Here is a 13,393-nt window from a genome sequence, read left to right on the forward strand (position 1 = left end):
GTATTAGTATTAGTCTAAGAGTCCTTATTAGTCTATTAGTATTAGTCTAGGAGTCCTTATTAGTCTATTAGTATTAGTCTAGGAGTCCTTATTAGTCCATGTTTACTTTCCTTGCACCTCAAGTCATGTGTAATATATATATGCCCCTTGGGCCTTCAATATAGATAAGTTGCTTTCCTAACATGGTATTAGAGCCTAGGTTTAGGTCTCCGGACGCTGCAACTCGTCCTTACGATCCAACTTTTTTTTCTTTCTCTCGATCGATCTATTCTGGGTCGATCTCGTCTTCTCCCGTCTCGCGCTGCCTCGTCTCCCGCATCGCCGACTGGACGCGCACCCGCTCCCGACGTGTTGCTGTTGATTCCGCGCTGGTTCCCGTCGGGGCTTCGTGCTACTGCTGGTGCTGCTCCCGTGATCTTCGCTGGCAGTCAGATCCCGTCGTCACGTAGCCGCCGCCGTCCGCACCTGCAGCTGCTTCGGGTTTCTGCCAGATCGACCTGCAGCTGCTTCGGGTTTCTGCCAGATCAGGCCTCCTGGTCAAAGCTCGATCCCGCAGCCGCCGCTGTCCACACCGGCTGCTGCTTCAGATTTTCTGCTAGATCGTGGTCTCCTGGTCAACGCTAGATCCCGTGTTGTTTCTGCCAGATCAATATAGACACGGGCAAAGCAGTGCTGCCTTCCTCCAACAACCATGCATGCTGCTGGCTCCCGATGCCTCCTGTAGCGTCGCCCCTGGATCGGGTGCCTGCACTCGCCGCTACTCCCTCCAGGATGTACGCCGCCGTCGACTTCCAGGTCGCGGGCCCCGCTGCTTCCCTCCGACCGTAGCTCCGGCGACCTCCAACGTTGGCCAGTCGTCCCTGGCCACCGGCTTCCTGTGTCCCGCGTTTCCTCACTGCTGCCCCGCCCGCGTGTGCTCCTCCTGGCTGGTTGCTGCTCTGTTCCTGCACATCCATCTGCATGCGTGTTGCTCTCCTCCTGCTATCATGTGCTGCTCGCTTGGTTTGACGCCATCTGGTCAAACCTGTGTTGAGGCCGAGTCAGCTGCTGCGTTCTGCTGCTACTGGCCGATGATCCGTTCCATCTGCATGCTCTGTTCCCGCTGCACCCCATGTTGCCTGCTGGTGCTAGCTGCTAGTCGCTACCACCTGGTGTTGCCTGCTGCTACGTGGTGCTACCTGTTGCTAGCTGCTTACGTGCTGCTACTGCTAGCTACTTTCTGCTGCTACTTCGCAGCTTAGCTTAAAAAAAAGTAATATGCCTTCTGCATACACGATGGATTTTGCATCTTTGTGTCGTGTATGCTTCCTAGCTTTTAGCTATCTTGTTTTCCGCCGCGTCCACCAAATCCGTCGATATTATGTGTTTCTCATGCCATGCGAGTCCACCATACCTTAGTCCGTCAGCCTTTCTCCGGTCCTGATCCTTTCTATGCAACTTTTGTGGCCTATTTGCCCGTGTTGTTTTCTATAGAATTTCCTGGACTTCTTTTGCATTGTCGATCTACGTCCATCGTGCCTTATCCGCCGAGTTTTTTTCGCCGACGGTTGTCGTGGACTATGATTTTCTGCACAATGCTTTATTCTTTGATGTGCCATCTTCTTTTGACGACCCATCTTCTCTTGATACTTATGTTGTATCTTCAAGTGATGCGGTGTCTTCCTCTCATGTGCCATCTCTTCGGTGTCTTCCTCTTGATGTGCAATCTTCTTTTGACAACCCATCTTCTCTTGATACTTATCTTGTATCTTCAAGTGATGCGGTGTCTACCTCTGATGTGCCATCTCTTCGTTCTCTCCTTCGGCGACTCAACAAGTTTTGAAGACTCTTCATGCTACGACGACACTCTCAAGACGCGGATTTGGATTATCATTTTTTTTAGTATTACACTTCTTCAAATGCAATGCTATTGCATACGCTTTGCATTTGAGAGGGGGGGGGGGGGGGGGGGTTAGGAAGTATTAGTATTAGTCTAGGAGTCCTTATTAGTCTATTAGTATTAGTCTAGGAGTCCTTATTAGTCTATGTTTACTTTCCTTGCACCTCAAGTCATGTGTAATATATATATGCCCCTTGGGCCTTCAATATAGATAAGTTGCTTTCCTAACAGTCTTATCTCTCTATTGGGTAGATTTAGTAGGAACATCATTAACATTGTACATGTAGTTGACTAGTGAATCAGTAAGCATAGTTATCTGAAGTATTTGGGATTTGGAAGTATGCCTGCCTTTACTATTTCTTACCCCTGTTTTTCTTGTTACATGTAATTGATGTGAAGAAGGGAAGAATGGAGGCAACACAACTTAAGGTTGATACGGGCATCTAACTTGGATATTATCATGGGCACCAATGCTTGACTTTGCTTAATAAATGTAACGGAAGGAATTGAAAACCCTCGTCCATTTTCTTGGCAGATTGCTGATGTGACTGAAAAAGGAATCTATTTGAAGAAGTTTAACGAGACAGAACAAAAGGTTTACAAATTTTTGCATTATAAGTTGAAGCCTGCAGTACTGGCTTGATAGTCCTACTTCAGAGGCCATAATCCTTTTTTAACATGCATCTTTAGTGTTGTATATTGCTGTCATTTATCTTAGACATTTCTCCATCTTATACATTTATCTGAGGTCTCGGTTTACCCATGTATGTTCATGACTTCGTGCTATCTCTGCTGGCTAGAGGACAGGTGGCCTTTGCTTGAAACTTCCTGCTACTAAACCAATGTAGTTATCAAGAGTTTACGACACTAATAACCTGATAAAATAAATTCATGCTCGCACAAATTTTTCTCTCCGTTCATGATATAAAACTATATACTGATAACCTTTGATGATCTATCTAGTTTTGAAGCCTTCGGTTTATATTTTGATGATTTTGTCTTCTGTTTCTAACCCGTTGAGATTCTGAAGGTTGCTAAAGAGAATAGAAAGGAAACTGTTTCAGAAGGTACTGCTCAGGAGGAATGTAAGGTTTGTTTCTGATCCTTCAGCCAGTTTGTTAATCATGAATATTTTCTCCGATGGTTAGGTTTAATTGAATTCAAATGATATCCACATTGAGCAGAGAAGTCCAGTCCGTTGGAATTGGATCACCCAACTCCTCCACTTCCTGATTATGGTTCACAGAACCACTACTAGCAGTTAGGCTTATAGCTGAATCACCCAGCTCCTCTGTTGTTTCTCACAACATGCACAAGTACACGGGCGGTTTTGGTGACTTGCTGCCTCACACAGCCAAAGCCATTTCTCTTATTGATGCATTAGCTTTCCTTGACTACCCATAGGCTACATGAACCGACCATGACCAATACAGCTCAGAAGTAACTAGCTTCCTTGACTACCCATAGTGGGAGTAACATAGATGACACCTAAGCAAAAAAGTTGACGTGGCAGCTAATTAATGAGGAGAGGGACAAATTGAGTAACATAGCTAGTTACTCATACTATGGGTAACATTACACATACCAATATAAGATAAGTCTATAACCTAATAAATGATGTATTGCATGATACCACATATATGTTACTTCCCACTATAGAGGTAGTAACATAGACTAGTAACATGTGCATGTTACTAGTCCAAGTTACTCCCCACTATGATTAGTCTGAATACTAAGCACATGACAGGATTTGTACAACCAATGCAAACTCCAACTTTGCTTCTACTACTACTTGCTGCAACACTTCCTTGCTGACTGAGATAGCTAGCAGCCAAAGTTCCTTTACCTTTGGACTGCTCTTACTGCCATGCAGCTATGATATAGCTGGACTAGAAGCTTCAGGCAAGCTAGCATAGCTACTCCTTTCTGACATGCATGCATATGTTTAAGATAATGACAAGATTAATCCTAACACAGTTCAAGTCAAAGGTCCAGTGTGTCAACAGCAGGAAAATAGCATATATCTGTAATCCAAAATTCCCATATGCCAACAAATGCACATTAGAGGTAAAATGCTTGATTATCTAACTAATAAATTAAAACTGGGTGGAGTTAATTGAACTGCCATGTCTCTGCTTGCATGGCTTGACTGATCAGATGGTATCCTAGTTTGTTTTGACATTGTAAATATAGGTAGCAAGTGTTAGGAAATATGCAACTTGTATTTCCAGGAGGCCATAGGCCAGTATATATACATGTACATGTGTAGAATATGCAGGACCCCCCCTCCCCCTCAAACTCATGGTGAATGAACAACACCAAGTCTGGAGAGAAGTCATGCCGCGCTCTAGTCTGGGCCTTTGTCAGAAAATCCACCAACTCTAACTCTGAAGGCACATACTGAAGAGCAATAACCTAATCCTGCACACCAACACGCACATAGAAAGCATCAACACCAATATGCTTGGTGAGCTCATGTTCACAGGATCGCGCGCAATGCTAATATCACTTGTACTGTCAAATAATAGCAGAGTAGGTGCAGTGACAAAAACACCAAAATCCTAAAGTAACTACTGTAACCAAGTCGCCTCTGTTGTCAAAGAGCCATAGCTCGCAATTCAGTCTCTGCATTCGAACGGGAAACTGAAGTCTGTTTCTTTGTCTTCCAGGCAATGAGAGAACCACCAAGAAAAACACAGTAAGCAGAACGTGAATGGCGATCTGAGGGATCACTAGCCCACGTAGCATCCGAATAGGCCTGAAGCTGTAAAAAACTGGAGGAAAGAACAAACGGTGAGAGATCGTACCCCAAAGATATCGGAGAACACGAAGAAGGTGACTATAGTGAACCGAAGTAGGAGCAGAGACAAACTAACTCAGAATATGAACCACATAAAGAGATATCCGGGCGAGTGACAGCGAGATAGACAAGACTCCCAACAAGATGACGATAACGCGTCGCATTAGACAAGGGGTCATCATCAGTATCACGGAGGTGAACATTGAGCTCCATGAAAGTGTCAACAGTGCGCTCATCAGTAAGAGCAGCACGAGCAAGAAGATCCCGCATATACTTTTCATGGGATATAAAAAAGCCATCAGAGGTAGAAGAGACTTCAATCCTAAGAAAGTACCGAAGAGGTCCAAGATCAGACATAGGAAACTGCTCACTAAGACGGGCCTTTACAAAGATAATATACTCGGGGTCGTCGCCAGTGATGATCATGTCATCGACATAGAGAAGAAGAGTCCGTTCACAAGGTGAAAGGTGGACAAACAACGTTGGATCATGAGCACTCGCTGAAAAACTAGCGGCAGTCACCACAGAGGCAAAACGCTCAAACCAGGCGCGAGGGGCTTGCTTAAGGCCATAGAGAGAGCGACGAAGACGACATACCATGCCATCGGGAACAGAATATCCAGGTGGTGGCTGCATGTATACCCTCCTCACGCAGGTCACCATTACGAAAGGCATTCTTATCATCAAGCTGAGATACAGACCAGTGACGTGCAGAGGCCACACAAGAAGTGTATGAATAGTGATGATGCTTGCGCTTAGCCACGCCATTCTGAGCATGAGCACCAGGACAAGAGAACTGAGCAAGAGTACCCTGCTCTACGAGAAATCCATGCAACATCTTGGAGACATACTCTCCAGCAGAGTCAGCACGGAACACGAGTCAGCATGGAACATACGAATAGGCGTAGAGAACTGAGTGTGAACCATTTCAACAAAATGCTTATGGATAGATAAGACCTCACTACGAGAAGACATGAAATATATCCATGTGTGTCGAGAGAAATCATCTATAAAGATAATATAGTAGCGATGGCTTCCCTTCGAGGCAAAAGGAGCTGGGCTCTAGACATCAGAGTGAAGAAGGTCAAAAGGACGTTGAGACACATTCTCGCTGTGAGGATTAGGTAACTGAACCTGTTTACCAAGCTGGCAACCCTGATTGTCTAAAGACACACTGCTGGAGATGGATCCAAGAAGACCACGCCGAACTAAGGATGCGAGACGAGAGCCACACAAGTGACCAAGGCGATGATGCCACTGCTGAAAAGAGCTGGTAGACAAGGCAACAGAGGTGGAGAGACTGGCGGCGGTGGCAGCGGATGGAAGGTGAAGCCAGTCAAGCTCCCAGAGACCTTGAGAGTCACGACGTCGGGGGCCAGCAGCAAGAAGAGCACCAGTGTGACGGTCTAGAATGGAAGATGAGTCAAAGTCGAGAATGACCTTGCAACTAGAGTTAACAATCTGACCACCAGAAATGAACTGCATGGTAAGCCGAGGAACATGAAAAGATGAAGTGCTAAGAGTGCCATTACCAGTAACCGGGAGAGAGGTACCTGTTAAAGTATATGTTGATTACACTAGCCCTTTCCATCAGTTTGGACTTTTGGTTGCGTTGGATAGTGCATGAAGCTTAACATGGTATTAGAGCTAAGGTCTTGAGTTCAAGTCCTGGTTTTCGCAATTTATTAAAAAATGCTGGTAGCCTCCCTTTGTGTCCACGTAGAGGCCTCTTGACTCATACGCGAGTTTCACGCGCCGTCGCTCTCTTTCGGTTGCACGTGTTGACTTGTCTTCCCCGTCACACGTGAGAGGGGGTGTTATAGTATATGTGGATTGCACTAGCCCTTCCCATCAGTTCGGACTTTTGGTTGCGTTGGCTAGTGCATGAAGCTTAACAGTACCATCAGCAGTAAGAACATGAACAAGAGACTCAAGAGGTAGTGTAGATGACAGAGTGGATGAAGCATGAGTTATATGAAAAGATGCTCCATTGTCAAGACTCCATGGAGATATACCTGCTCGTGTAGAAGGTGGTCTCACAATGCCAGAAGAGTCCGTAGCAGAACCAACAGAACCTGCCGATGAAGAACTAGAAGATGGAGCTACCAGGCATCAAATCACACAATCTCCTGCTGTTATGACCGGTACTACGTGTTAGGAATAAGCAATTTGTATTCCCATGAGGCCATAGGCCGATATATATCCGTGTACAGGTGATGGACTATATGCAGGAAACCCCTTATATATCGGGATAAAGACAAAAGGGTACATGGCTATATTATATATACTCTAACACCCCCCCTCAAACTCATGGTGGATGAACAACACCGAGTTTGGAGAGATAGAAGCCATGCTGCGCTCTAGTCTGGGCCTTCGTGAGAAAATTCGCCAACTGTAACTCGGAAGGCACATACTAAAGAGCAATAACCTGATCCTGCACACCAGCACGCACATAGAAAGCATCAACACCAATACGCTTGGTGAGCTCATGCTTCACAGGATCACACGAAATGCTAATAGCACTTGTACTGTCGGATAAGAGCAGAGTCGGTGTAGTGACAGAAACACCAAAATCATGAAGTAACCATCGTAACCAAGTCACTCTGCTGTCAAAAGAGCCATCGCTCGCAATTCAGCCTCTGCACTCGAACGGGAAACTGCAATTTGTTTCTTCGTCTTCCAAGCAATGAGAGAACCACCAAGGAAAACACAGTAAGCAGAAAGTGAACGGCGATCTGAAGGATCACTAGCCCACGTAGCATCCGAATAGGCCTGAAGCTGTAAAGAACTGTAGCGAGGAAAGAATAGACGGTGAGAGATCGTGCCCCGAAGATATCGGAGAACACGAAGAAGATGACTATAGTGAACCGAGGTGGGAGCGGAGACGAACTGACTCAAAATATGAACCGGATAAGAGATATCCGGATGAGTGACAGCCATATAGACAAGACTGGCAACAAGATGACGATAACGCGTCGGGTTAGGCAGAGGATCACCATCAGTATCATGGAGATGAACATTGAGCTCCATGGGAGTCTGAACAATGCGCTCGTCAGTAAGAGCAGCACGAGCAAGAAGATTCTGGATATACTTTTCCTGGGATATAAAAAAGCCATCAGAGGTAGAAGAGACTTCAATCCCAAGAAAGTAGCGAAGAGGTCCAAGATCAGACATAAGAAACTGCTTACTAAGACGAGCCTTTACAAAGGCAATATACTCGAGGTCATCCCCAGTGATGATCATGTCATCAACATAGAGAAGAAGAAGAGTCCGACCACGAGGAGAAAGATGAACAAACAACGCGGGATCATGAGCACTCGCTGAAAAACCAGCGGCAGTCACCACAGAGGCAAAACGCTCAAACCAGGCACGGGGGGCTTGCTTAAGGCCATAGAGAGAGCGACGAAGACGACATACCATGCCATCAAGAATAGAATTCCCAGGTGGTGGCTGCATGTACACCTCCTCACGCAGCTCACCATTAAGAAAGGCATTCTTAACATCAAGCTGAGATATAGACCAGTGGCGTGCAGAGGCCACAACAAGAAGTGTACGAACAGCGGTCATATGGGCCACATGAGCAAAAGTCTCGTCGTAATCACGACCATGCTCCTGCGGAAAACCACGAGCCACAAGACGAGCTTTGTAACGCTCAAGAGAACCATCGGAGCGAGTCTTAACTTTGTAGACCCACTTACAAGTGATGGGACGGATACCGGGAGGAAGGGAAACAAGATCCCATGTACCAGTGCGTTCAAGAGCAGCAATCACCTCTGCCATCGCAAACTGCCATTCAGGATGAACAATAGCCTGACGATAAGAAGGGGCAAGAAGAACATAGCAAACACAACCAAACAGGCAAAGCATCGAATAATCGGGAGAACGATCAAAAAGACGCTCGAAAGGAAGACCACCCTGTAGAGCAGCGGATGACTGTAGATTGATGAGATAGGTGGAGGTGGAGACAGACTCAACCCAAAAATGAGGCGGGAGAGAGGCAACAATCATCAGTGACGAGCCGTCTCAAGAAGATGACGATGCTTTGCTCAGCGACGCCATTCTGAGCGTGAGCACTAGGACAAGAGAATTGAGAGAGAGTCCCGTGCTCAGCAAGAACACCACGCAACATCTTAGAAATATACTCGCCAGCGGAGTCAGCACGAAACACACGAATGGGCGAAGAGAACTGAGTGTGAACCATGGCAGCAAAATGCTTATAAATAGGCAACACCTCACTACGAGAAGTCATGAAATAAAGCCATGTGTAACGAGAGAAATCATCGATGAAAATAATATAGTATTTATGACCCCTTTACGAAGCGAAGGAAGCCGGACCCCATACATCAGAATGGACTAAATCAAAAGGACGCTTAGACACTGACTCACTATGTGAATGTGGTAACTGAATCTGCTTGCTAAAACGACAACCCTGACATTCTAAAGAGACATCTCCTGAGATAGACGCCAGAAGACCTCGACGAACTAAAGACGACAAACGAGAACCACAAAGATGACCAAGTCGATGATGCCACTGCTGGAAGGAACCAGTAGCGGAGGCGACCAAAGTGGAGGAACTGGCGATAGTGGTGGCAACAGAAGGAACATGAAGCCAGTCTAACTCCCAAAGACCCTGAGAATCATGGCGGCGAGGGCCAACCCCAACCAGAGTGTGCGTGCGACGGTCCTAGACAGAGCAAGAGTCAATGTCAAGGATGACGTGACAACCAGAATCAGTAAGTTGACCAGCAGAAAACAGATTCATGGTAAGTTGAGGAACATGAGCAACATCAGGGACAGAAAAGGAGTGGTAAGATTGCCTCTACTAATGACAGAAAGAGGAGTACCATCAGCAGTAAGGACATGAACAGGAGAATCAAGTGAGCGAAGAGAGGACAGAGTGGAAGAATGAGAAGACATATGAAAAGAAGCTCCAAAGTCCAGAACCCATGGGGATGTACCTGACTGTGTAGAGGGTGGTTGCTCAGTAAGGGAAGCATCAGTCACAGAACCAGTAGTACCCGTCGAGGAAGAACCTGAAGCAGCGAGCAGACACTTAAGTCTCAGAATATCCTGCTCAGTCAAAGCGATGGCTGAAGCTGTCGAGGTAGATGACGAAGTTCCCAAAGATGATGATCGCGCCTTGCGCAGGTGTTTCCTCTTTGTGTAGCACTGGGTCTCAATATGACCATCATTGTTGCAGTAGCCGCAATGTGGACGGGGGCGACCTGAACCTCCAGAAGGAGTGGGCAAGAGTGGCAGAGCACTCGAGCGAGAAGGGGTCGGTGCAGCAGGTGGCATAGGAGCCCGAGCAGCGAGCACAGAGGGAACCTCTAGTAAACCAGCACCACGTAAGCGAGTCTCCTTAGCACGAATCTCAGAAAGCGCCTCCATGAGAGAAATACGGCCACAAGCAAACAACTGAACACGCCGGGGCTCAAACTCCTTACGGAGCTGAGACAGGAACTCGTAGACGCAATGAAACTCCAAATTGGTCTGGACAGCCTGGCAATAGGGGCAAGTACGACAACCAGCACTGCGGAGAGAATCAAGCTGACGCCAGATAGCAGAACTCTGTGCATAGAAGTCATCAACAGTAGAGTCACCCTGCTGAAGAGCATGCTCTTGACGGACCACAGAGAGGTATAAGGCATCACCAGAGGGCTCATAGCGCTGACGAAGACGGGTCCACACCTCAAATACAGTAGGAAGGCCCAGAAACTCAGAAGCAAACTGAGGCAGAACACTAGCAGTGAGAATAGCTGCATCACGAGCATCATCATCAAGCCATTGGGTGTAAACCGACAGAGCACCATGATACGTCTGAAGAGCCTCCTCATTAGCACGATCAACAGCCTCATCAGCAAGCTTAGCCGCATCCTTTGCGGCCTGATTAGCATCCGCAAGAAGAACCGGTGGAGTCGGCGGAGTAGGGGCCACTAGAGGAACCGGACGTGGCGGACAACAGACCTCGCCAGAAAGAACACCCCATAGGCGGATGCCACCCATATGAATGCGCATGAAGCCAACGAACTCGATGTAGTTAGAGCCATAAAAAATCACCGGACAACGAGGAACAGCAACATAGCCCGATGTAGTAGACTTTTTTTTTAAGATCACGAGAACCGAGAACCAGCAGAATCGAGTGAGGCGGCGGCTGGCGACAGTTGGAGGCCAGTATGATGGCGGATCTGGAGTGGGGCCTGCAGCTGGCGTCGAATCTGGGGACCTGGCAGAGTCTTCGAGCATGACTGGCTGCGGGCGTCGATCCGGTAGATTGAGCGGGACCTGCAGCCGCGAGAGGAGCAGGGCCTGGCGAGATTGGGGATCGGCAACTGCGGATCGGATCAGATCGGTGCGGAGCTGACGGCGCGGGAATCTGCGGTGGGCGACCAAATCGGGAGATCGACAAGATCGGGAGCAGCGCTTCCAGCGGGACGAGCGGGACCAGGCGGGACTGGTGGGATCTGGAGAAGCAGCGACTTCCGATCGGGACGACAGCTGCGGCGATCGACACGATCGGGGAGGAGAGAAGGGTGGGTAGACCGGCTGCTAGGATGGGTAGAAGAAAAAGCAGCGACGACGCTGGATCAATCACACGAGTTGCGGCGTGCCAAAGATTGACCTAGCTCTAATACCATGTTAGGAATAAGCAACTTGTATTCTCATGAGGCCATAGGCCGATATATATACATGTACAGGTGATGGACTATATGAAGGAAACCCCTTATATATTGGGATAAAGACAAAATGGTACATGGCTATATTATATATACTCTAACACCGCGTACCACGGAAGAGGCCCAATGGGCAGGATTAGTTACGGGCTTAGCCCAAGTTATCTTAGTGTCCAAGTTATCTTAGAGTCCAAGTTATCTTATTTATCTTAGGGTCCAAGTTATCGAGATTATATAAACCGATGTAAACAACTCTATTGCCCGGCTCCCAGAGAAGCCAGAACCCTAGCTGCGCCGCCGCCTTCCACCACCGCCGCCTCCCTCTCGTGCGCAACGGCGCCCCGTCGCCGGCCTCCGTGCGACAGCCCTCGCCAACTCCGCTTCATCCCCTACAACCTCCGCCCTAGACCCGGTAGAACCCTAGCGGTTCCTACCAATTTGGTATCTAGAGACTCCAGGCCGATCATGTCATCCTCGCCGGCCGCCACCACCCTCCAGCCCGCCACCACCACCCCGCTGCAGGCCATCTCCACCGCGCCGCCGTGTACGGCGGCCGACACCGCCGCGCCGGCTACCACTGTCGCCCCGACACCTGTTATCTACACCCCGGAGGAGGTCATGGGGGCCTGCGCGACCTCACCACCGCGGTCCAGGGGATCCGCCTTTATCTGGCCGGCCCCTACGTCCGCAATCGGCGGCGCTGACGGCCCCCGCCGCCGGGGTGCAACTGCTTCCCTGTCAGCAGCCACCACCGCCGAGCCCTGCGATTGCCGGGTCCCTCCAGCTGCCGCCCCTACCAGCCAGCACTCCACCTTGGTCGCCTTGGCCGACTCAGGCGCTTGAGGCGTTGGCCGCGCCGGCCGCCCCCTTGCCGCCGTAGCTGCCGGGGCCGCCGCAGTTCAGCTCCAGGCCGCCGGCCACAACACCAGTAGGTGTCTTGATCCAGCAGGTCCGGTTCCCGCCCTCACCGTCCCCACTTCTGGCCTGGTTGGCCGGGTCTGTTCCGCCGCCGGTCTACACGATGGCGTCGAAGCAGCCGGCGACTGTTGTGCAGTACGGGGGGCCCTCCAGCTCCGCGGACCCCTACGCCAGCCGTGACGGGCCGTCTTTCCATGGGGGACCCCCGGTGGCCACCGACCCGGCATCGTCACCCTTGCTCCGCACCGCCGAGCCGTACGGACACGGTGGTCTTACTCAGACACCGCCGCGCTTCGCCAAGTCTGACTTCGCCGCCTACGACGATACAGAAGACCCCTTCAACGCACACTCGCGTCGGACAGCACTTGGCTCGCCTCATATCACCTCCGAGGCGCCGGACAAACGTGGTATTACGCCCTCGAGCAGGACGAGGGTGGCATGCCCTCGTGGGAACGCTTCCGCGAGTCTGCCTCCTTCGCTTGGGACCTCCGATACAAGGGAGCCGGCTGGCGGAGCTCGGCCGATTGCCCTTCACCTCCACGGTACAGAACTTCGCCGACCGGTTCCAGGCCCTGGCGTGCCACGCGCCAGGCGTGTCGGCTCAGCAGCGGGCCGAGCTCTTCGTCGTTGGTCTGTCGGATCACATCCGCGTGGACGTTGAGCTTCGGGGGCCCCAGGACCTCTAGACGGCCATGTACTACGCCCGCGCCTTTGAGCGTCGCGCGCAGGCCTTGCAGCAGGTGGCGCCGACGCGAAGTGGCCGACAGCCGGCCCGGTTTCCCCAGCCGACGGCTGTGCCGGGCCGTCCGCCCCCGGTCCCTTCTGCGACTACCACTTCGGCCTCGATGCGGCCCTTCCGCCGGCTCACCCCGGCCGAGCAGCTCGAGCGCCGTCGCCAGGGGTTGTGCTTTAACTGCGACGAGCCCTACGTGCCAGGTCACGTCTGCCCGCGCCTCTTCTACTTGGAGGCGGCCGACTACGTCGAGGAGGACACGCCCGTCGACGAGCTCGGTGACTTGGCCGCACCAGCTACTGCGGAGGTCGCACCGGCATCGGCGACAGCTCTCGTGGTCTCCCTCCATGCGTGCTCGGTGACTTGGCCGCACCAGCTACTGCGGAGGT

At 50.2% G+C, this 13,393-nt stretch overlaps 1 protein-coding gene across 5 annotated transcripts in view; it reads left to right on the forward strand.

The window, feature by feature from the left end:
- LOC123395533 (zinc finger CCCH domain-containing protein 65-like) overlaps positions 1–13,393 on the forward strand; it is a 78,195-nt gene that overhangs the window by 41,402 nt on the left and 23,400 nt on the right. For 3 of the 5 annotated variants that reach the window (XM_045090541.1, XM_045090545.1, XM_045090543.1), the window contains 3 exons: positions 2,279–2,308; positions 2,415–2,474; positions 2,910–2,969. In XM_045090541.1, the coding sequence (XP_044946476.1) occupies positions 2,279–2,308; positions 2,415–2,474; positions 2,910–2,969 (150 nt within the window). The remainder of the gene's footprint in view (positions 1–2,278; positions 2,309–2,414; positions 2,475–2,909; positions 2,970–13,393) is intronic. The other 2 variants (XM_045090542.1, XM_045090544.1) reach the window with 1 other exon arrangement.

This window comes from Hordeum vulgare, chromosome 5H (genome assembly GCF_904849725.1).
Source record: "Hordeum vulgare subsp. vulgare chromosome 5H, MorexV3_pseudomolecules_assembly, whole genome shotgun sequence".
In the NCBI taxonomy this organism is placed as follows: Eukaryota; Viridiplantae; Streptophyta; class Magnoliopsida; order Poales; family Poaceae; genus Hordeum; species Hordeum vulgare.